The sequence below is a fragment of the Scyliorhinus torazame genome, chromosome 20 (genome assembly GCF_047496885.1).
Source record: "Scyliorhinus torazame isolate Kashiwa2021f chromosome 20, sScyTor2.1, whole genome shotgun sequence".
In the NCBI taxonomy this organism is placed as follows: domain Eukaryota; kingdom Metazoa; phylum Chordata; class Chondrichthyes; order Carcharhiniformes; family Scyliorhinidae; genus Scyliorhinus; species Scyliorhinus torazame.
Genome location: NC_092726.1, coordinates 29,498,767 through 29,524,798, shown reverse-complemented (window position 1 = coordinate 29,524,798; position 26,032 = coordinate 29,498,767). Strand labels below are relative to the sequence as shown.

The 26,032-nt window shown below is 59.2% G+C and overlaps 1 protein-coding gene across 5 annotated transcripts in view; it reads left to right on the top strand.

Annotated features, from left to right (window-relative positions):
- The window catches only part of LOC140397031 (beta-adducin-like), a 402,797-nt gene that overhangs the window by 262,205 nt on the left and 114,560 nt on the right, over positions 1-26,032 (top strand). For all 5 annotated transcript variants that reach the window (XM_072486079.1, XM_072486077.1, XM_072486078.1 and 2 more), the window contains 2 exons: positions 651-786; positions 1,421-1,572. In XM_072486079.1, coding sequence (XP_072342180.1) covers positions 651-786; positions 1,421-1,572 — 288 coding nt within the window. The remainder of the gene's footprint in view (positions 1-650; positions 787-1,420; positions 1,573-26,032) is intronic.

The window sequence follows — 26,032 nt, the reverse complement described above, 5'->3', positions numbered from 1 at the left end:
GAGGAAACCGGAGCACCCGGAGGAAACCCACGCACACACGGGGAGGATGTGCAGACTCCGCACAGGCAGTGACCCAAGCCGGGATTGAACCTGGGATCCTGGAGCTGTGAAGCAACTGTGCTAACCACTGTGCTACCCTGCTGCCCCTCGAGAAGCCAAAGGAATCGCTTGCCCTTCGGCTAACCTGGATGGTGGAAGAAGGGCCGAGTGGCCGTCTGCCCTCCAGCAATGGGCGTGACTCCCGTCATAAAAGTTGCCGATTGAGCTCCGGTAATTCCGTAGAGCGGGGCACAGAAATATTTTTAAAAGGGGGCGAGAGTGGAAGGAATGAGGTTGTTCTCAGAATAACCAGCACAGGGAATGATGGGCCGAATGTTCTCCTTGTGCGTGTGTGCCCTTTGAGTCTATCGATGTTCCGATGGAGTGACGCCGCCCCAAGGGGTGAAACCTTCCGAGTCCCTCTCTAATGCCTGACGTTGAGTGGACCCAGCCCATAAGACAGCAGAGGGCAAAGTTCAATATGACATCTTCGATGGTCACCTGATTGGTGTCAATGAGGCGGGCAGGCTAGGTACGAGGTGATGAGGCCTTTTGTTTTCTCTCTCTCCCCCTCTCTCTCTCTCTCTCCGTCTCTCTCTCTCTCTCGTTAGGCATTCAGAGATGAATTGGAAAGTCTGATCCAAGAGCAGATGAAAAAAGGAAACGACTCGAGCAACCTCTGGGCACTGCGCCAGATCGTGGATTTTATGACGAGTGCACCTCTGGCCCTCCCCACGTCACCGCCCGGTAAGGCGCTTGGCAAAGCGGGCTGCTCCCATCGCACCGCGGGTCCCTTCTGTTTGGCGCCCCCTCTCTCCGACGCACCTCTTTTGCCCTCACCCACTCGTGCCCTGGGCAGACTGACCTCGAAATATTGCCAAGCCTGTTGGCGGAACAGCTCTCTTGCGTGTCTGTGCTGCCAACAACTACAGCAACCTGCCTTCATATAACACCTTGAACAGGGTACAACACTCCCAAGGTGCGCCACAGAATGCCCACGGACATAATGTGGCGCAGAGCCGAATTAAAAATCGGGGCGGGCGACCCAAAATGTGGGCACAGAGGTTGGTTTTAAGGGGCTATTAAAGGATTAAAGTGGGATAGAGTGAGCAGCGAGGTTGGAGGGAGGGCGTTCCAGTTTATGGGGGCCCCAGGTGGCTAAAGGCCCCGCGATTAAAATCAGGGGATGCGAAAGAGTCCGGAATTGGAGGAGTGCGGAGACTGGGAGGAGGGGAGCGACGGCGAGGGAGGCTGGGGAGTTTGCCGTTACCTCACCGGGAGCCAGCACTAGTCTCAGATTTACTGTACAATTGGCAAGCTCTGGGGCTCGCTGGTAGCCAAGCAGGTTGGTAACTCTTTTCGACTCTCTCTGTCAAAAAAGGAGTGAGCATGGTGACACCAATCAACGACTTCCGAGCCACTGAATCGTTGGCCTTCGTCAAGGGGGAAAGACTCATGCGGTGTAAGGTGGCCAGCATTTATCGACTGCTGGATCTCTTTGGCTGGGCTCAGATTACGAACACATACATTACGGTGAGTAGAGTTTCCAGAACGTTCCTTATTAATACCACCGAGGGTCTGCTCCAAGAAGGAAGGGTCAATCCTGCAGGGACTGGGATACCTTCGAACGCGGAAAGCGGACACGGGCCTTACTTTCAATGCCTCAGCCTGAGACTAGGTCCGTGCGGAAGAAAGTGATGTTTCTGCTCGAGGTGAAGAGGCATTGGCCGGTTTCTTACTGAGGTTTTGGAAATGTGAACACACAAGTGGTTTCCTCGCCAACCCGCCCATGTGACCATTACTCAAATCATGAATAAAATCCCTCCACTCTCTCTCCCTCTCTCTGTAAGTCTCTCACCCTCTCGCTGTCTCCTCTCTCTCCCTCTCTCTGTCTCTGTCTCTCACCAGAAAGCCTTTGACAAGGTGCCACACAAAAGGTTGCTGCATAAGATAAAGATGCATGGCATTAAGGGGAAAGTAGGAGCATGGATAGAGGATTGGTTCATTAATAGAAAGCAATACTTAATAACAACCTCACACTCTGTCCCCTCACACTCTCCCCCTCATACCCTCTCCCATGCTCTCCCCCTCACATCTCTCCCCCCCACACTCTCTCCCCTCACACTCTCCCCTCACATCTCTCCCTCCACACTCTCTCCCCTCACACTCTCCCCCTCACATCTCTCCCCCCACACTCACTCCCCTCACACTCTCCCCCTCACTCTCTCCCCCTCACATCTCTCCCCCCACACTCTCTCCCCTCACACTCTCTCCCCTCACATCTCTCCCCCCACACTCTCTCCCCTCACACTCTCCCCCTCACACGCTCTCCCCCTCACAAGCTCTCCCCCTCATACCCTCTCCCATGCTCTCCCCCTCACATCTCTCCCCACACTCTCTCCCCTCACATCTCTCCCCCCACACTCTCTCCCCCCACACTCTCCCCCTCACACCCTCTCCACATACTCTCCCCCTCACACTCTCCCCATCTCACTCTCCCCCTCACACTATCTCCCTCACACTCTGTCCCCTCACACTCGCTCCCCTCACACTCTCTCCCCTCACACTATCTCCCTCACACTTTCCCCCTCACACTCTCTCCCTCACACTCTCTCCCCACACTCTCTCTCCCCTCATACTCTCCCCCTCACACTCTCCCCATCTCACTCTCCCCCCTCACACTCTCTCCCCTCACACTCTCTCCCCTCACACTCTCTCCCCTCATACTCTCCCCCTCACACTCTCCCCATCTCACTCTCCCCCCTCACACTCTCTCCCTCACACTCTGTCCCCTCACACTCTCTCCCCTCACACTCTCTCCCCTCACACTATCTCCCGCACACTCTGACCCCTCACACTCGGTCCCCTCAGACTCTCCCCCTCTCACACTCTCCCCATGCTCTCCCCCTCACACTCTCTCCCCTCACACTCTCTCCCCTCACACTCTCTCCCCTCACTCTCTCTCTCCACTCACTCACTCTCCCCTCACCTTCTCTCCCTTCACACTCACTCCCCTCATACTCTCCTCCCCCTCACACTCCATTCCCTCACACTCTCTCCACTCACACTCTCTCACCTCGCTCTCACTCACCCCTCACACTCTCTCCCCTCACAGTCTCCTCTCAAATTCTCTCCCCTCTCACGCTCCCCTCACTATCTCTCCACTCACACTCTCTCCCCTCACACTCTCCTCTCCCTCACACTCCTCCCCCTCACACTCCATTCCCTCACACTCTCTCCACTCACACTCTCTCACCTCACTCTCACTCACCCCTCACACTCTCTCCCCTCACAGTCTCCTCTCAAACTCTCTCCCCTCTCACGCTCCCCTCACTCTCTCTCCCTCACACTCTCTCCCCTCACACTCTCCTCTCCCTCACACTCCTCCCCCTCACACTCCATTCCCTCACACTCTCTCCACTCACACTCTCTCACCTCACTCTCACTCACCCCTCACACTCTCTCCCCTCACAGTCTCCTCTCAAACTCTCTCCCCTCTCACGCTTCCCTCACTCTCTCTCCCATCACACTCTTCCCCTCACTCTCGCCTCACACTTTCTCCCCTCACACTCTCTCCCCTCACACTCTCTCCCCTTATTCTCCCCCTCACACTCTCCCCCTCATACTCTCCCCCTCACACTCTCTCCCCTCACACTCTCTCCCCTCACACTCTCTCCCCTTACTCTCCCCCTCACACTCTCCCCCCTCACACTCTCTCCCCTCACACTCTCTCCCCTCACACTCTCTCCCCTTACTTTTCCCCTCACATTCTCCCCCTCACACTCTCCCCCTCGCACTCTCCCCCTCACACTCACCCCCTCACACTCTCTCCCCTCACACTCCTCTCCCCTCACACTGTCTCCCGTCACACTCTCTCCCCTCACACTCTCTCCCCTCACACTCCCCCCTCACACTCAACCCCTCATACTCTCCCCCTCACACACTCTCCCCTCACACTCTCTCCCCTCACATTCTCTCCCGTCACACACTCTCCCCTCACACTCTCCCCCTCATACTCTCCCCCTCACACCCTCTCCCCTCACACTCTCTCCCCTCACACTCTCCCCTCACACTCTCTCCCCTTACTCTCCCCCTCACACTCCCCTCACACTCTCTCCTCATACTCCCCCTCACTCTCTCTCCCCTCACACTCTCTCCCCTCACACTCTCTCCCCTCACACTCTCACCCCTCACACTATCTCCCGCACACTCTGACCCCTCACACTCGGTCCCCTCAGACTCTCCCCCTCTCACACTCTCCCCATGCTCTCCCCCTCACACTCTCTCCCCTCACACTCTCTCCCCTCACACTCTCTCCCCTCACTCTCTCTCTCCACTCACTCACTCTCCCCTCACCTTCTCTCCCTTCACACTCACTCCCCTCATACTCTCCTCCCCCTCACACTCCATTCCCTCACACTCTCTCCACTCACACTCTCTCACCTCGCTCTCACTCACCCCTCACACTCTCTCCCCTCACAGTCTCCTCTCAAATTCTCTCCCCTCTCACGCTCCCCTCACTATCTCTCCACTCACACTCTCTCCCCTCACACTCTCCTCTCCCTCACACTCCTCCCCCTCACACACCATTCCCTCACACTCTCTCCACTCACACTCTCTCACCTCACTCTCACATCACCCCTCACACTCTCTCCCCTCACAGTCTCCTCTCAAACTCTCTCCCCTCTCACGCTCCCCTCACTCTCTCTCCCCTCACACTCTCTCCCCTCACACTCTCCTCTCCCTCACACTCCTCCCCCTCACACTCCATTCCCTCACACTCTCTCCACTCACACTCTCTCACCTCACTCTCACTCACCCCTCACACTCTCTCCCCTCACAGTCTCCTCTCAAACTCTCTCCCCTCTCACGCTCCCCTCACTCTCTCTCCCATCACACTCTTCCCCTCACTCTCGCCTCACACTTTCTCCCCTCACACTCTCTCCCCTCACACTCTCTCCCCTTATTCTCCCCCTCACACTCTCCCCCTCATACTCTCCCCCTCACACTCTCTCCCCTCACACTCTCTCCCCTCACACTCTCTCCCCTTACTCTCCCCCTCACACTCTCCCCCTCACACTCTCTCCCCCTCACACTCTCTCCCCCTCACACTCTCTCCCCTTACTTTTCCCCTCACATTCTCCCCCTCACACTCTCCCCCTCGCACTCTCCCCCCTCACACTCACCCCCTCACACTCTCTCCCCTCACACTCTCTCCCCTCACACTGTCTCCCGTCACACTCTCTCCCCTCACACTCTCTCCCCTCACACTCCCCCCTCACCACTCAACCCCTCATACTCTCCCCCTCACACACTCTCCCCTCACACTCTCTCCCCTCACATTCTCTCCCGTCACACACTCTCCCCTCACACTCTCCCCCTCATACTCTCCCCCTCACACCCTCTCCCCTCACACTCTCTCCCCTCACACTCTCCCCTCACACTCTCTCCCCTTACTCTCCCCCTCACACTCCCCTCACACTCTCTCCTCATACCTCCCCTCACTCACTCTCTCCCCTCACACACTCTCCCCTCACACTCTCTCCCCTCACACTGTCTCCCCTCACACTCTCTCCCCTCACACTCTCTCCCCTCACACTCTCTCCCCCTCACACTCTCTCCCTCACACTCTCTCCCCTCACATTCTCTCCCGTCACACATTCTCCCCTCACACTCTCCCCCTCATACTCTCCCCCTCACACCCTCTCCCCTCACACTCTCTCCCCTCACACTCTCCCCTCACACTCTGTCCCCTCACACTCTCTCCCCGTCACACTCTCCCCCTCACACTCTCTCCCCCTCACTCTCTCTCTCCTCTCACTCTCTAACTCCCCTCACACTCTCTCCCCTCATAATCTCCTCTCCCTCACACTCCTCCCGCTCACACTCCATTCCCTCACACTCTCTCCACTCACACTCTCTCACCTCACTCTCACTCACCCCTCACACTCTCTCCCCTCACAGTCTCCTCTCAAACTCTCTCCCCTCTCACGCTGCCCTCACTCTCTCCCCCCCACACTCTCTCCCCTCACACTCTCTCCCCTCACTCTCTCTCTCCTCTCACTCTCTAACTCCCCTCACATTCTCTCCCATCACACTCTCTCCCCTCTTAATCTCCTCTCCCTCACACTCCTCCCGCTCACACTCCATTCCCTCACACTCTCCCCACTCACACTCTCTCACCTCACTCTCACTCACCCCTCACACTCTCTCCCCTCACAGTCTCCTCTCAAACACTCTCCCCTCTCACGCTCCCCTCACTCTCTCTCCCATCACACTCTTCCCCTCACTCTCGCCTCACACTCTCTCCCCTCACACTCTCTCCCCTCATACTCTCCCCCTCACACTCTCTCCCCTCACACTCTCTCCCCTCACACTCTCTCCCCTTACTCTCCCCCTCACACTTTCCCCCTCACACTCTCTCCCCTCACACTCTCTCCCCTCACACTCTCTCCCCTCACACTCTCCGCTTCACACTCTCCCCCCTCACACTCTCTCCCCTTACTCTCCCCCTCACACTCACCCCCACACTCTCTCCCCTCACACTCTCTCCCCTCACACTCCATTCCCTCACACTCCCCTCACACTCTCTCCTCATACTCCCCCTCACTCTCGCTCCCCCTTACACTCTCCCTCTCATGCTCTCCCCTGACACTCTCTCCCCTGACACTCTCTCCCCTGACACTCTCTCCCCTCACACTCTCTCCCCTCACACTCTCTGCCCTCACACTCTCTCCCCTCACATTCTCCCCTTCACACCCTCTTCTCGCTCACACTCTCTCCCCTCACACTCTCTCCCCTCACACTCTCTCCCCTCACACTCTCTCCCCTCACACTCTCTCCCCTCACACTCTCTCCCCTTACTCGCCCCCTCACACTCTCCCCCTCACACTCTCTCCCCTCACACTCTCCCCCCCTCACAATCTCCCCTCATACTCTCCCCCTCACACTCTCTCCACTCACACTCTCTCCCCTCACACTCTCTCCGTCACACTCTCTCCCCTCACACTCTCTCCCCTCACACTCTGTCTCGTCATACTCTCCGCCTCACACTCTCTCCGTCATACTCTCCCCCTCACACTCTCTCCCCTCAAACTCTCTCCCCTCACACTCTCTCCCCCTCACACTCTCTCCGCTCACACACTCTCCCCTCACACTCTCTCCCGTCACACTCTCTCCCCTCACACTTTCCCCCTCATACTCTCCCCCTCACACTCTCTCCCCTCACACTCTCTCCCCTCACACACGCTCTCCCGTCACACTCTCTCCCCTCACACTCCCTACCCTCACAGTCTCTCCCCTCACACTCTCTCCCCTTACTCGCCCCCCTCACACTCTCCCCCTCACACTCTCTCCCCTCACACTCTCTCCCCTCACACTCTCCCCCCTCACACTCCATTCCCTCACACTCTCTCCACTCACACTCTCTCTCCTCACTCTCACTCACCCCTCACACTCTCTCCCCTCACAGTCTCCTCTCAAACTCTCTCCCCTCTCACGCTTCCCTCACTCTCTCTCCCATCACACTCTTCCCCTCACTCTCGCCTCACACTTTCTCCCCTCACACTCTCTCCCCTCACACTCTCTCCCCTTATTCTCCCCCTCACACTCTCCCCCTCATACTCTCCCCCTCACACTCTCTCCCCTCACACTCTCTCCCCTCACACTCTCTCCCCTTACTCTCCCCCTCACACTCTCCCCCTCACACTCTCTCCCCTCACACTCTCTCCCCTCACACTCTCTCCCCTTACTTTTCCCCTCACATTCTCCCCCTCACACTCTCCCCCTCGCACTCTCCCCCCTCACACTCACCCCCTCACACTCTCTCCCCTCACACTCTCTCCCCTCACACTGTCTCCCGTCACACTCTCTCTCCCCTCACACTCTCTCCCCTCACACTCCCCCCTCACACTCAACCCCTCATACTCTCCCCCTCACACACTCTCCCCTCACACTCTCTCCCCTCACATTCTCTCCCGTCACACACTCTCCCCTCACACTCTCCCCCTCATACTCTCCCCCTCACACCCTCTCCCCTCACACTCTCTCCCCTCACACTCTCCCCTCACACTCTCTCCCCTTACTCTCCCCCTCACACTCCCCTCACACTCTCTCCTCATACTCCCCCTCACTCTCTCTCCCCTCACACTCTCTCCCCTCACACTCTCTCCCCCTCACACTCTCTCCCCTCACACTATCTCCCGCACACTCTGACCCCTCACACTCGGTCCCCTCAGACTCTCCCCCTCTCACACTCTCCCCATGCTCTCCCCCTCACACTCTCTCCCCTCACACTCTCTCCCCTCACACTCTCTCCCCCTCACTCTCTCTCTCCACTCACTCACTCTCCCCCTCACCTTCTCTCCCTTCACACTCACTCCCCTCATACTCTCCTCCCCCTCACACTCCATTCCCTCACACTCTCTCCACTCACACTCTCTCACCTCGCTCTCACTCACCCCTCACACTCTCTCCCCTCACAGTCTCCTCTCAAATTCTCTCCCCTCTCACGCTCCCCTCACTATCTCTCCACTCACACTCTCTCCCCTCACACTCTCCTCTCCCTCACACTCCTCCCCCTCACACCCATTCCCTCACACTCTCTCCACTCACACTCTCTCACCTCACTCTCACTCACCCCTCACACTCTCTCCCCTCACAGTCTCCTCTCAAACTCTCTCCCCCTCTCACGCTCCCCTCACTCTCTCTCCCCTCACACTCTCTCCCCTCACACTCTCCTCTCCCTCACACTCCTCCCCCTCACACTCCATTCCCTCACACTCTCTCCACTCACACTCTCTCCCTCACTCTCACTCACCCCTCACACTCTCTCCCCTCACAGTCTCCTCTCAAACTCTCTCCCCTCTCACGCTCCCCTCACTCTCTCTCCCATCACACTCTTCCCCTCACTCTCGCCTCACACTTTCTCCCCTCACACTCTCTCCCCTCACACTCTCTCCCCTTATTCTCCCGCTCACACTCTCCCCCTCATACTCTCCCCCTCACACTCTCTCCCCTCACACTCTCTCCCCTCACACTCTCTCCCCTTACTCTCCCCCTCACACTCTCCCCCTCACACTCTCTCCCTCACACTCTCTCCCCTCACACTCTCTCCCCTTACTTTTCCCCTCACATTCTCCCCCTCACACTCTCCCCCTCGCACTCTCCCCCTCACACTCACCCCCCTCACACTCTCTCCCCTCACACTCTCTCCCCTCACACTGTCTCCCGTCACACTCTCTCCCCTCACACTCTCTCCCCTCACACTCCCCCCTCACACTCAACCCCTCATACTCTCCCCCTCACACACTCTCCCCTCACACTCTCTCCCCTCACATTCTCTCCCGTCACACACTCTCCCCTCACACTCTCCCCCTCATACTCTCCCCCTCACACCCTCTCCCCTCACACTCTCTCCCCTCACACTCTCCCCTCACACTCTCTCCCCTTACTCTCCCCCTCACACTCCCCTCACACTCTCTCCTCATACTCCCCCTCACTCTCTCTCCCCTCACACTCTCTCCCCTCACACTCTCTCCCCTCACACTGTCTCCCCTCACACTCTCTCCCCTCACACTCTCTCCCCTCACACTCTCTCCCCTCACACTCTCTCCCCTCACACTCTCTCCCCTCACATTCTCTCCCGTCACACATTCTCCCCTCACACTCTCCCCCCTCATACTCTCCCCCTCACACCCTCTCCCCTCACACTCTCTCCCCTCACACTCTCCCCTCACACTCTGTCCCCTCACACTCTCTCCCCGTCACACTCTCTCCCCTCACACTCTCTCCCCTCACTCTCTCTCTCCTCTCACTCTCTAACTCCCCTCACACTCTCTCCCCTCATAATCTCCTCTCCCTCACACTCCTCCCGCTCACACTCCATTCCCTCACACTCTCTCCACTCACACTCTCTCACCTCACTCTCACTCACCCCTCACACTCTCTCCCCTCACAGTCTCCTCTCAAACTCTCTCCCCTCTCACGCTGCCCTCACTCTCTCCCCCCCACACTCTCTCCCCTCACACTCTCTCCCCTCACTCTCTCTCTCCTCTCACTCTCTAACTCCCCTCACATTCTCTCCCATCACACTCTCTCCCCTCTTAATCTCCTCTCCCTCACACTCCTCCCGCTCACACTCCATTCCCTCACACTCTCCCCACTCACACTCTCTCACCTCACTCTCACTCACCCCTCACACTCTCTCCCCTCACAGTCTCCTCTCAAACACTCTCCCCTCTCACGCTCCCCTCACTCTCTCTCCCATCACACTCTTCCCCTCACTCTCGCCTCACACTCTCTCCCCTCACACTCTCTCCCCTCATACTCTCCCCCTCACACTCTCTCCCCTCACACTCTCTCCCCTCACACTCTCTCCCCTTACTCTCCCCCTCACACTTTCCCCCTCACACTCTCTCCCCTCACACTCTCTCCCCTCACACTCTCTCCCCTCACACTCTCCGCTTCACACTCTCCCCCCTCACACTCTCTCCCCTTACTCTCCCCCTCACACTCACCCCCACACTCTCTCCCCTCACACTCTCTCCCCTCACACTCCATTCCCTCACACTCCCCTCACACTCTCTCCTCATACTCCCCCTCACTCTCGCTCCCCCTTACACTCTCCCTCTCATGCTCTCCCCTGACACTCTCTCCCCTGACACTCTCTCCCCTGACACTCTCTCCCCTCACACTCTCTCCCCTCACACTCTCTGCCCTCACACTCTCTCCCCTCACATTCTCCCCTTCACACCCTCTTCTCGCTCACACTCTCTCCCCTCACACTCTCTCCCCTCACACTCTCTCCCCTCACACTCTCTCCCCTCACACTCTCTCCCCTCACACTCTCTCCCCTTACTCGCCCCCTCACACTCTCCCCCTCACACTCTCTCCCCTCACACTCTCCCCCCCTCACAATCTCCCCCTCATACTCTCCCCCTCACACTCTCTCCACTCACACTCTCTCCCCTCACACTCTCTCCGTCACACTCTCTCCCCTCACACTCTCTCCCCTCACACTCTGTCTCGTCATACTCTCCGCCTCACACTCTCTCCGTCATACTCTCCCCCTCACACTCTCTCCCCTCAAACTCTCTCCCCTCACACTCTCTCCCCTCACACTCTCTCCGCTCACACACTCTCCCCTCACACTCTCTCCCGTCACACTCTCTCCCCTCACACTTTCCCCCTCATACTCTCCCCCTCACACTCTCTCCCCTCACACTCTCTCCCCTCACACGCTCTCCCGTCACACTCTCTCCCCTCACACTCCCTACCCTCACAGTCTCTCCCCTCACACTCTCTCCCCTTACTCGCCCCCTCACACTCTCCCCCTCACACTCTCTCCCCTCACACTCTCTCCCCTCACACTCTCCCCCCTCACACTCTCCCCCCTCACACTCTCCCCCTCATACTCTCCCCCTCACACTCTCTCCCCTCACACTCTCTCCCCTCACACTCTCTCCCCTCACACTCTCGACCCTCACACTCTCTCCCCTCATACTCGCCCCCTCACACTCTCTCCCCTCACACTCTCTCCCCTCACACTCTCTCCCCTCACACTCTCCCCTCACACTCTCTCCCCTCTCACACTCTCCCCCTCACACTCTCTCCCCTCCCACTCCATTCCCTCACACTCCCCTCACACTCTCTCCTCATACTCTCCCCCTCACTCTCTCTCCCCTCACACTCCCTCCCGTCACACTCTCTCCCCTGACACTCTCTCCCCTCACACTCTCTCCCCTGACACTCTCCCCCTCACACTCTCCGCCTCACACACTCTCCCCTCACACTCTCCCCCTCATACTCTCTCCCCTCACACTCTCTCCCCTCACACTCTCTCCCCTCACACTCTCTCCCCTCACACTCTCCCCTTCACACCCTCCTCTCCCTCACACTCTCTCCCCTCACACTCCCCCTCACACTCTCCCCTCACACTCTGTCCCCTCACACTCCTCCCCCTCACACTCCATTCCCTCACACTCTCTCCACTCACACTCTCTCACCTCACTCTCACTCACCCCTCACACTCTCTCCCCTCACAGTCTCCTCTCAAACTCTCTCCCCTCTCACGCTCCCCTCACTCTCTCTCCCCTCACACTCTCTCCCCTCACACTCTCCTCTCCCTCACACTCCTCCCCCTCACACTCCATTCCCTCACACTCTCTCCACTCACACTCTCTCACCTCACTCTCACTCACCCCTCACACTCTCTCCCCTCACAGTCTCCTCTCAAACTCTCTCCCCTCTCACGCTCCCCTCACTCTCTCTCCCATCACACTCTTCCCCTCACTCTCGCCTCACACTTTCTCCCCTCACACTCTCTCCCCTCACACTCTCTCCCCTTATTCTCCCCCTCACACTCTCCCCCTCATACTCTCCCCCTCACACTCTCTCCCCTCACACTCTCTCCCCTCACACTCTCTCCCCTTACTCTCCCCCTCACACTCTCCCCCTCACACTCTCTCCCCTCACACTCTCTCCCCTCACACTCTCTCCCCTTACTTTTCCCCTCACATTCTCCCCCTCACACTCTCCCCCTCGCACTCTCCCCCTCACACTCACCCCCTCACACTCTCTCCCCTCACACTCTCTCCCCTCACACTGTCTCCCGTCACACTCTCTCCCCTCACACTCTCTCCCCTCACACTCCCCCCTCACAATCAACCCCTCATACTCTCCCCCTCACACACTCTCCCCTCACACTCTCTCCCCTCACATTCTCTCCCGTCACACACTCTCCCCTCACACTCTCCCCCTCATACTCTCCCCCTCACACCCTCTCCCCTCACACTCTCTCCCCTCACACTCTCCCCTCACACTCCCTCCCCTTACTCTCCCCCTCACACTCCCCTCACACTCTCTCCTCATACTCCCCCTCACTCTCTCTCCCCTCACACTCTCTCCCCTCACACTCTCTCCCCTCACACTGTCTCCCCTCACACTCTCTCCCCTCACACTCTCTCCCCTCACACTCTCTCCCCTCACACTCTCTCCCCTCACATTCTCTCCCGTCACACATTCTCCCCTCACACTCTCCCCCTCATACTCTCCCCCTCACACCCTCTCCCCTCACACTCTCTCCCCTCACACTCTCCCCTCACACTCTGTCCCCTCACACTCTCTCCCCGTCACACTCTCTCCCCTCACACTCTCTCCCCTCACTCTCTCTCTCCTCTCACTCTCTAACTCCCCTCACACTCTCTCCCCTCATAATCTCCTCTCCCTCACACTCCTCCCGCTCACACTCCATTCCCTCACACTCTCTCCACTCACACTCTCTCACCTCACTCTCACTCACCCCTCACACTCTCTCCCCTCACAGTCTCCTCTCAAACTCTCTCCCCTCTCACGCTGCCCTCACTCTCTCCCCCCCACACTCTCTCCCCTCACACTCTCTCCCCTCACTCTCTCTCTCCTCTCACTCTCTAACTCCCCTCACATTCTCTCCCATCACACTCTCTCCCCTCTTAATCTCCTCTCCCTCACACTCCTCCCGCTCACACTCCATTCCCTCACACTCTCTCCACTCACACTCTCTCACCTCACTCTCACTCACCCCTCACACTCTCTCCCCTCACAGTCTCCTCTCAAACACTCTCCCCTCTCACGCTCCCCTCACTCTCTCTCCCATCACACTCTTCCCCTCACTCTCGCCTCACACACTCTCCCCTCACACTCTCTCCCCTCATACTCTCCCCCTCACACTCTCTCTCCTCACACTCTCTCCCCTCACACTCTCTCCCCTTACTCTCCCCCTCACACTTTCCCCCTCACACTCTCTCCCCTCACACTCTCTCCCCTCACACTCTCTCCCCTCACACTCTCCGCTTCACACTCTCCCCCCTCACACTCTCTCCCCTTACTCTCCCCCTCACACTCACCCCCACACTCTCTCCCCTCACACTCTCTCCCCTCACACTCTCTCCCCTTACTCTCCCCCTCAAATTCTCCCCCTCACACTCTCCCCCTCACACTCTCCCTCTCATACTCTCCCCCTCACACTCTCTCCCCTCACACTCCATTCCCTCACACTCCCCTCACACTCTCTCCTCATACTCCCCCTCACTCTCGCTCCCCCTTACACTCTCCCTCTCATGCTCTCCCCTGACACTCTCTCCCCTGACACTCTCTCCCCTGACACTCTCTCCCCTCACACTCTCTCCCCTCACACTCTCTGCCCTCACACTCTCTCCCCTCACATTCTCCCCTTCACACCCTCTTCTCGCTCACACTCTCTCCCCTCACACTCTCTCCCCTCACACTCTCTCCCCTCACACTCTCTCCCCTCACACTCTCTCCCCTCACACTCTCTCCCCTCACACTCTCTCCCCTTACTCGCCCCCTCACACTCTCCCCCTCACACTCTCTCCCCTCACACTCTCCCCCCCTCACAATCTCCCCCTCATACTCTCCCCCTCACACTCTCTCCACTCACACTCTCTCCCCTCACACTCTCTCCGTCACACTCTCTCCCCTCACACTCTCTCCCCTCACACTCTGTCTCGTCATACTCTCCGCCTCACACTCTCTCCGTCATACTCTCCCCCTCACACTCTCTCCCCTCAAACTCTCTCCCCTCACACTCTCTCCCCTCACACTCTCTCCGCTCACACACTCTCCCCTCACACTCTCTCCCGTCACACTCTCTCCCCTCACACTTTCCCCCTCATACTCTCCCCCTCACACTCTCTCCCCTCACACTCTCTCCCCTCACACGCTCTCCCGTCACACTCTCTCCCCTCACACTCCCTACCCTCACAGTCTCTCCCCTCACACTCTCTCCCCTTACTCGCCCCCTCACACTCTCCCCCTCACACTCTCTCCCCTCACACTCTCTCCCCTCACACTCTCCCCCCTCACACTCTCCCCCCTCACACTCTCCACCTCATACTCTCCCCCTCACACTCTCTCCCCTCACACTCTCTCCCCTCACACTCTCTCCCCTCACACTCTCGACCCTCACACTCTCTCCCCTCATACTCGCCCCCTCACACTCTCTCCCCTCACACTCTCTCCCCTCACACTCTCTCCCCTCACACTCTCCCCTCACACTCTCTCCCCTCTCACACTCTCCCCCTCACACTCTCTCCCCTCCCACTCCATTCCCTCACACTCCCCTCACACTCTCTCCTCATACTCTCCCCCTCACTCTCTCTCCCCTCACACTCCCTCCCGTCACACTCTCTCCCCTGACACTCTCTCCCCTCACACTCTCTCCCCTGACACTCTCCCCCTCACACTCTCCGCCTCACACACTCTCCCCTCACACTCTCCCCCTCATACTCTCTCCCCTCACACTCTCTCCCCTCACACTCTCTCCCCTCACACTCTCTCCCCTCACACTCTCCCCTTCACACCCTCCTCTCCCTCACACTCTCTCCCCTCACACTCCCCCTCACACTCTCCCCTCACACTCTGTCCCCTCACACTCTCCCCCTCACACTCTCTCCCCTCACACTCTCTCCCCTCACACTGTCTCCCCTTACTCACCCCCTCACACTCTCCCCCTCACACTCTCTCCCCTCACACTCTCTCCCCTCACTCTCTCCCGTCACACTCTCTCCCCTCACACTCTCCCCCTCACACTCTTCCCCCCTCACACTCTCCCCCTCATTATCTCCCCCTCACACTCTCTCCCCTCACACTCTCTCCCCTCACACTCTCTCCGTCACACTCTCTCCCGTCACACTCTCTCCCCTCACACTCTCTCCCGTCACACTCTCTCCCCTCACACTCTCTCCCCTCACACTCTCTCCCCTTACTCGCCCCCTCACACTCTCCCCCTCACACTCTCGCCCCTCACACTCTCCCCCTCACACTCTCCCCCTCATGCTCTCCCCCTCACTCTCTCTCCCCTCACACTCTCTCCCCTCACACTCTCTCCCCTCACACTCTCTCCCCTCACACTCTCTCCCCTTACTCGCCCCCTCACACTCTCCCCCTCACACTCTCGCCCCTCACACTCTCCCCCCTCACACTCTCCCCGTCATACTCTCCCCCTCACACTCTCTCCCCTCACTCTCTCTCCCCTCACACTCTCTCCGTCACACTCTCTCCCCTCACACTCTCTCCCCTCACACTCTCTCCCGTCACACTCTCCCCCTCACACTCTCCCCGTCATACTCTCCCCCTCACACTCTCTCCCCTCACACTCTCTCCCCTCACACTCTCTCCCCTCATACTCGCCCCTCACACTCTCTCCCCTCACACTCTCTCCCCTCACACTCTCTCCCCTCACACTCTCTCCCCTCTCACACTCTCCCCCTCACACTCTCTCCCCTCCCACTCCATTCCCTCACACTCCCCTCACACTCTCTCCTCATACTCTCCCCCTCACTCTCTCTCCCCTCACACTCACTCCCGTCACACTCTCTCCCCTGACACTCTCTCCCCTCACACTCTCTCCCCTGACACTCTCCCCCTCACACTCTCTCCCCTGACACTCTCCCCCTCACACTCTCCGCCTCACACACTCTCCCCTCACACTCTCCCCTCACACTCTCTCCCCTCACACTCTCTCCCCTCACACTCTCTCCCCTCACACTCTCTCCCCTCACACTCTCCCCTTCACACCCTCCTCTCCCTCACACTCTCTCCCCTCACAATCCCCTCACACTCCCCCTCACACTCTCCCCTCACACTCTGTCCCCTCACCCTCTCCCCCTCACACTCTCTCCCCTCACACTCTCTCCCCTCACACTCTCTCCCCTTACTCACCCCCTCACACTCTCCCCCTCACACTCTCTCCCCTCACACTCTCTCCCCTCACACTCTCTCCCGTCACACTCTCTCCCCTCACACTCTCCCCCTCACACTCTCCCCCTCACACTCTCCCCCTCATACTCTCCCCCTCACACTCTCTCCCCTCACACTCTCTCCCCTCACACTCTCTCCGCCACACTCTCTCCCGTCACACTCTCTCCCCTCACACTCTCTCCCGTCAGACTCTCTCCCCTCACACTCTCTCCCCTCACACTCTCTCCCCTTACTAGCCCCCTCACACTCTCCCCCTCACACTCTCGCCCCTCACACTCTCCCCCCTCACACTCTCCCCCTCATACTCTCCCCCTCACACTCTCTCCCCTCACACTCTCTCCCCTCACACTCTCTCCCCTCACACTCTCTCCCCTCACACTCTCTCCCCTTACTCGCCCCCGCACACTCTCCCCCTCACACTCTCGCCCCTCACACTCTCCCCCCTCACACTCTCCCCCTCATACTCTCCCCCACATACTCTCTCCCCTCACACTCTCTCCCCTCACACTCTCTCCGTCACACTCTCTCCCCTCACACTCTCTCCCCTCACACTCTCTCCCGTCACACTCTCCCCCTCACACTCTCCCCGTCATACTCTCCCCCTCACACTCTCTCCCCTCACACTCTCTCCCCTCACACTCACTCCCGTCACACTCTCTCCCCTCACACTCTCTCCCCTCACACTCTCTCCCCTCACACTCTCCCCTTCACACCCTCCTCTCCCTCACACTCTCTCCCCTCACACTCCCCTCACACTCCCCCTCACACTCTCCCCTCACACTCTGTCCCCTCACACTCTCCCCCTCACACTCTCTCCCCTCACACTCTCTCCCCTCACACTCTCTCCCGTCACACTCTCTCCCCCCACACTCTCCCCCTCACACTCTCCCCCTCACACTCTCCCCCTCATACTCTCCCCCTCACACTCTCTCCCCTCACACTCTCTCCCCTCACACTCTCTCCGTCACACACTCTCCCGTCACACTCTCTCCCCTCACACTCTCTCCCCTCACACTCTCTCCCCTTACTCGCCCCCTCACACTCTCCCCCTCACACTCTCGCCCCTCACACTCTCCCCCCTCACACTCTCCCCCTCATACTCTCCCCCTCACACTCTCTCCCCTCACACTCTCTCCCCTCACACTCTCTCCCCTCACACTCTCTCCCCTCACACTCTCTCCCCTTACTCGCCCCCGCACACTCTCCCCCTCACACTCTCGCCCCTCACACTCTCCCCCCTCACACTCTCCCCCTCATACTCTCCCCCACATACTCTCTCCCCTCACACTCTCTCCCCTCACACTCTCTCCGTCACACTCTCTCCCCTCACACTCTCTCCCCTCACACTCTCTCCCGTCACACTCTCCCCCTCACACTCTCCCCGTCATACTCTCCCCCTCACACTCTCTCCCCTCACACTCTCTCCCCTCACACTCTCCCCCTCATACTCTCCCCCTCACACTCTCTCCCCTCACACTCTCTCCCCTCACACTCTCTCCCGTCACACTCTCTCCCGTCACACTCTCTCCCCTCACACTCTCTACCCTCACACTCTCTCCCCTCATACTCACCCCCTCACACTCTCTCCCCTCAGACTCTCGCCCCTCACACTCTGTCCCCTCACACTCTCTCCCCTCACACTCTCCCCTCACACTCTCTACCCTCTCACACTCCCCCCCTCACACTCTCTCCCCTCCCACTTTATTCCCTCACACTCCCCTCACACTCTCTCCTCCTACTCTCCCCCTCACTCTCTCTCCCCTCACACTCTCTCCCGTCACACTCTCTCCCCTGACACTCTCTCCCCTCACACTCTCTCCCCTGACACTCTCCCCCTCACACTCTCTCCCTCACAACCTCTCCCCTCACACTCTCCCCCTCACACTCTCTCCCCTCACACTCTCCCCTCACACTCTCTCCCCTCACACTCTCTCCCCTCACACTCTTCCCTTCACACCCTTCTCTCCCTCACACTCTCTCCCCTCACACTCCCCTCACACTCCCCCTCACACTCTCCCCTCACACTCTATCCCCTCAGACTCTCCCCCTCACACTGCTCCCCCTCACAGTCTCTCCCCTCATACTCTCCCCCTCACACTCCTCCACCTCACACTCTCTCCCCTCACACTCTCCCCCTCACACTCCTCCCCCTCACACTCTCTCCCCCTAACACTCCTCCCCCTCACAGTCTCTCCCCTCACACTCTCTCCCCTAACACTCTCCCCCTCACACTCTCCCCCTCACACACTCTCCCCTCACACTCTCCCCCTCACAAGCTCTCCCCCTCATACCCTCTCCCATGCTCTCCCCCTCACATCTCTCCCCACACTCTCTCCCCTCACATCTCTCCCCCCACACTCTCTCCCCCCACACTCTCCCCCTCACACCCTCTCCACATACTCTCCCTCACACACTCTCCCCATCTCACTCTCCCCCTCACACTATCTCTCTCACACTCTGTCCCCTCACACTCTCTCCCCTCACACTCTCTCCCCTCACACTATCTCCCTCACACTTTCCCCCTCACACTCTCTCCCTCACACTCTCTCCCCTCACACTCTCTCCCCTCATACTCTCTCCCTCACACTCTCCCCATCTCACTCTCCCCCCTCACACTCTCTCCCTCACACTCTGTCCCCTCACACTCTCTCCCCTCACACTCTCTCCCCTCACACTATCTCCCGCACACTCTGACCCCTCACACTCGGTCCCCTCAGACTCTCCCCCTCTCACACTCTCCCCATGCTCTCCCCCTCACACTCTCTCCCCTCACACTCTCTCCCCTCACACTCTCTCCCCTCACTCTCTCTCTCCACTCACTCACTCTCCCCTCACCTTCTCTCCCTTCAGACTCACTCCCCTCATACTCTCCTCCCCCTCACACTCCATTCCCTCACACTCTCTCCACTCACACTCTCTCACCTCGCTCTCACTCACCCCTCACACTCTCTCCCCTCACAGTCTCCTCTCAAACTCTCTCCCCTCTCACGCTCCCCTCACTCTCTCTCCCCTCACACTCTCTCCCCTCACACTCTCCTCTCCCTCACACTCCTCCCCCTCACACTCCATTCCCTCACACTCTCTCCACTCACACTCTCTCACCTCACTCTCACTCACCCCTCACACTCTCTCCCCTCACAGTCTCCTCTCAAACTCTCTCCCCTCTCACACTCCCCTCACTCTCTCTCCCCTCACACTCTCTCCCCTCACACTCTCCTCTCCCTCACACTCCTCCCCCTCACACTCTATTCCCTCACACTCTCTCCCCTCTCACGCTCCCCTCACTCTCTCTCCCATCACACTCTTCCCCTCACTCTCGCCTCACACTTTCTCCCCTCACACTCTCTCCCCTCACACTCTCTCCCCTTATTCTCCCCCTCACACTCTCCCCCTCATACTCTCCCCCTCACACTCTCTCCCCTCACACTCTCTCCCCTCACACTCTCTCCCCTTACTCTCCCCCTCACACTCTCCCCCTCACACTCTCTCCCCTCACACTCTCTCCCCTCACACTCTCTCCCCTTACTCTCCCCCTCACATTCTCCCCCTCACACTCTCCCCCTCGCACTCTCCCCCTCACACTCTCCCCCTCACACTCTCTCCCCTCACACTCTCTCCCCTCACACTGTCTCCCGTCACACTCTCTCCCCTCACACTCTCTCCCCTCACACTCCCCCCTCACACTCAACCCCTCATACTCTCCTCCTCACACTCTCTCCCCTCACACTCTCTCCCCTCACATTCTCTCCCGTCACACACTCTCCCCTCACACTCTCCCCCTCATACTCTCCCCCTCACACCCTCTCCCCTCACACTCTCTCCCTCACACTCTCCCCTCACACTCTCTCCCCTCACACTCCATTCCCTCACACTCCCCTCACACTCTCTCCTCATACTCCCCCTCACTCTCTCTCCCCTCACACTCTCTCCCGTCACACTCTCTCCCCTGACACTGTCTCCCCTCACACTCTCTCCCCTCACACTCTCTCCCCTCACACTCTCTCCCCTCACACTCTCTCCCCTCACACTCTCTCCCCTCACACTCTCTCCCGTCATACTCTCCCCCTCACACTCTCCCCATCTCACTCTCCCCCTCACACTATCTCCCTCACACTCTGTCCCCTCACACTCTCTCCCCTCACACTCTTTCCCCTCACACTATCTCCCTCATGCTCTGTCCCCTCACACTCTCTCCCCCTCACACTGTCTCCCCTCACACTCTCTCCCCTCACACTCTCTCCCCTCACACTCTCTCCCCTCACACTCTCTCCCCTCACACTCTCTCCCCTCACACTCTCTCCCGTCATACTCTCCCCCTCACACTCTCCCCATCTCACTCTCCCCCTCACACTATCTCCCTCACACTCTGTCCCCTCACACTCTCTCCCCTCACACTCTCTCCCCTCACACTATCTCCCTCACGCTCTGTCCCCTCACACTCTCTCCCCTCACACTCTCTCCCCTCACTCTCTCTCTCCTCTCACTCTCTAACTCCCCTCACACTCTCTCCCCTCATAATCTCCTCTCCCTCACACTCCTCCCGCTCACACTCCATTCCCTCACACTCTCTCCACTCACACTCTCTCACCTCACTCTCACTCATCCCTCACACTCTCTCCCCTCACAGTCTCCTCTCAAACTCTCTCCCCTCTCACGCTCCCCTCACTCTCTCCCCCTCACACTCTCTCCCCTCACACTCTCTCCCCTCACTCTCTCTCTCCTCTCACTCTCTAACTCCCCTCACATTCTCTCCCTTCACACTCTCTCCCCTCTTAATCTCCTCTCCCTCACACTCCTCCCGCTCACACTCCATTCCCTCACACTCTCTCCACTCACACTCTCTCACCTCACTCTCACTCATCCCTCACACTCTCTCCCCTCACAGTCTCCTCTCAAACTCTCTCCCCTCTCACGCTCCCCTCACTCTCTCCCCCTCACACTCTCTCCCCTCACACTCTCTCCCCTCACTCTCTCTCTCCTCTCACTCTCTAACTCCCCTCACATTCTCTCCCTTCACACTCTCTCCCCTCACACTCTCTCCCCTCACACTCTCTCCCCTTACTCTCCCCCTCACACTTTCCCCCTCACACTCTCTCCCCTCACACGCTCTCCCCTCACACTCTCTCCCCTCACACTCTCCGCCTCACACTCTCCCCCCTCACACTCTCTCCCCTTACTCTCCCCCTCACACTCACACCCACACTCTCTCCCCTCACACTCTCTCCCCTCACACTCTCTCCCCTTACTCTCCCCCTCACATTCTCCCCCTCACACTCTCCCCCTCACACTCTCCCTCTCATACTCTCCCCCTCACACTCTCTCCCCTCACACTCTCTCCCTGCACACTCTCTCCCCTCACACTCTCTCCCCTCACACTCCATTCCCTCACACTCCCCTCACACTCTCTCCTCATACTCCCCCTCACTCTCGCTCCCCCTTACACTCTCCCTCTCATGCTCTCCCCTGACACTCTCTCCCCTGACACTCTCTCCCCTGACACTCTCTCCCCTCACACTCTCTCCCCTCACACTCTCTCCCCTCACACTCTCTCCCCTCACATTCTCCCCTTCACACCCTCTTCTCGCTCACACTCTCTCACCTCACACTCTCTCCCCTCACACTCTCTCCCCTCACAATCTCTCCCCTCACACTCTCTCCCCTCACACTCTCTCCCCTCACACTCTCTCCCCTTACTCGCCCCCTCACACTCTCCCACTCACACTCTCTCCCCTCACACTCTCCCCCCTCACACTCTCCCCCTCATACTCTCCCCCTCACACTCTCTCCACTCACACTCTCTCCCCTCACACTCTCTCCGTCACACTCTCTCCCCTCACACTCTCTCCCCTCACACTCTCTACCGTCATACTCTCCCCCTCACACTCTCCCCGTCATACTCTCCCCCTCACACTCTCTCCCCTCACACTCTCTCCCCTCACACTCTCTCCCCTCACACTCTCTCCGCTCACACTCTCTCCCCTCACACTCTCTCCCGTCACACTATCTCCCCTCACACTCTCCCCCTCATACACTCCCCCTCACACTCTCTCCCCTCACACTCTCTCCCCTCACACGCTCTCCCGTCACACTCTCTCCCCTCACACTCACTACCCTCACAGTCTCTCCCCTCACACTCTCTCCCCTTACTCGCCCCTCACACTCTCCCCCTCACACTCTCTCCCCTCACACTCTCTCCCCTCACACTCTCCCCCCTCACACTCTCCCCCCTCACACTCTCCCCCTCATACTCTCCCCCTCACACTCTCTCCCCTCATACTCTCTCCCCTCACACTCTCTCCCCTCACACTCTCTCCCCTCACACTCTCTCCCCTCACACTCTCTCCCGTCACACTCTCTCCCCTCACACTCTCTACCCTCACACTCTCTCCCCTCATACTCGCCCCCTCACACTCTCTCCCCTCACACTCTCTCCCCTCACACTCTCTCCCCTCACACTCTCCCCTCACACTCTCTCCCCTCTCACACTCTCCCCCTCACACTCTCTCCCCTCCCACTCCATTCCCTCACACTCCCCTCACACTCTCTCCTCATACTCTCCCCCTCACTCTCTCTCCCCTCACACTCACTCCCGTCACACTCTCTCCCCTGACACTCTCTCCCCTCACACTCTCTCCCCTGACACTCTCCCCCTCACACTCTCCGCCTCACACACTCTCCCCTCACACTCTCCCCCTCACACTCTCTCCCCTCACACTCTCTCCCCTCACACTCTCTCCGCCTCACACTCTCTCCCCTCACACTCTCCCCTTCACACCCTCCTCTCCCTCACACTCTCTCCCCTCACACTCCCCTCACACTCCCCCTCACACTCTCCCCTCACACTCTGTCCCCTCACACTCTCCCCCTCACACTCTTTCCCCTCACACTCTCTCCGCCTCACACTCTCTCCCCTCACACTCTCCTCTTCACACCCTCCTCTCCCTCACACTCTCTCCCCTCACACTCCCCTCACACTCCCCCTCACACTCTCCCCTCACACTCTGTCCCCTCACACTCTCCCCCTCACACTCTCTCCCCTCACACTCTCTCCCCTCACACTCTCTCCCCTTCTCACCCCCTCACACTCTCCCCCTCACACTCTCTCCCCTCACACTCTCTCCCCTCACACTCTCTCCCGTCACACTCTCTCCCCTCACACTCTCCCCCTCACACTCTCCCCCTCACACTCTCTCCCCTCACACTCTCTCCCCTCACACTCTCTCCGTCACACTCTCTCCCCTCACACTCTCTCCCCTCACACTCTCTCCCGTCACACTCTCTCCCCTCACACTCTCTCCCCTCACACTCTCTCCCCTGACTCGCCCCCTCACACTCTCCCCCTCACACTCTCGCCCCTCACACTCTCCCCCCTCACACTCTCCCCCTCATACTCTCCCCCTCACTCTCTCTCCCCTCACACTCTCTCCCCTCACACTCTCCCCTTACTCGCCCCCTCACACTCTCCCCCTCACACTCTCGCCCCTCACACACTCCCCCCTCACACTCTCCCCCTCATACTCTCCCCCTCACACTCTCTCCCCTCACACTCTCTCCCCTCACACTCTCTCCGTCACACTCTCTCCCCTCACACTCTCTCCACTCACACTCTCTCCCGTCACACTCACTCCCGTCACACTCTCTCCCCTCACACTCTCCCCCTCATACTCTCCCCCTCACACTCTCTCCCCTCACACTCTCTCCCCTCACACTCTCTCCCCTCACACTCTCTCCCGTCACACTCTCTCCCCTCACACTCTCTACCCTCACACTCTCTCCCCTTATACTCACCCCCTCACACTCTCTCCCCTCAGACTCTCTCCCCTCACACTCTCTCCCCTCACACTCTCTCCCCTCACACTCTCTCCCCTCACTCTCTCCCCTCACACTCCCCCCCTCACACTCTCTCCCCTCCCACTTTATTCCCTCACACTCCCCTCACACTCTCTCCTCATACTCTCCCCCTCACTCTCTCTCCCCTCACACTCTCTCCCATCACACTCTCTCCCCTGACACTCTCTCCCCTCACACTCTCTCCCCTGACACTCTCCCCCTCACACTCTCCCCCTCACAACCTCTCCCCTCACACTCTCCCCCTCACACTCTCTCCCCTCACACTCTCTCCCCTCACACTCTCCCCTCACACTCTCTCCCCTCACACTCTCTCCCCTCACACTCTCCCCTTCACACCCTCCTCTCCCTCACCCTCTCTCCCCTCACACTCCCCTCACACTCCCCCTCACACTCTCCCCTCACACTCTATCCCCTCACACTCTCCCCCTCACACTCCTCCCCCTCACAGTCTCTCCCCTCACACTCTCCCCCTCACACTCCTCCCCCTCACACTCTCTCCCCCTCACACTCCTCCACCTCACACTCTCTCCCCTCACACTCGCCCCCTCACACTCCTCCCCCTCACACTCTCTCCCCCTCACAGTCTCTCCCCTCACACTCTCTCCCCTGACACACTCCCCCTCACACTCTCCCCCTCACACACTCTCCCCTCACACTCCCCCCCCACACTCACTCCCCTCACACTCTCTCCCCTCACACTCTACCCCTCACTCTCTCCCCCTCACACTCCCCTCCCTTGCTCCATCCCCTCACACTCTCCCCCCTCACACTCTCTCCCGTCACACTCTCTCCCCTCACACTCTCTACCCTCACACTCTCACTTCTCATACTCACCCCCTCACACTCTCTCCCCTCAGACTCTCTCCCCTCACACTCTCTCCCCTCACACTCTCTCCCCTCACACTCTCCCCTCACACTCTCTACCCTCTCACACTCCCCCCTCACACTCTCTCCCCTCCCACTCCATTCCCTCACACTCCCCTCACACTCTCTCCTCATACTCTCCCCCTCACTCTCTCTCGCCTCACACTCTCTCCCGTCACACTCTCTCCCCTGACACTCTCTCCCCTCACACTCTCTCCCCTGACACTCTCCCCCTCACACTCTCCCCCTCACAACCTCTCCCCTCACACTCTCCCCCTCACACTCTCTCCCCTCACACTCTCTCCTCACACTCTCTCCCCTCACACTCTCTCCCCTCACACTCTCCCCTTCACACCCTCCTCTCCCTCACACTCTCTCCCCTCACACTCCCCTCACACTCCCCCTCACACTCTCCCCTCACACTGTATCCCCTCACACTCTCCCCCTCACACTCCTCCCCCTCATAGTCTCTCCCCTCACACTCTCCCCCTCACACTCCTCCCCCTCACACTCTCTCCCC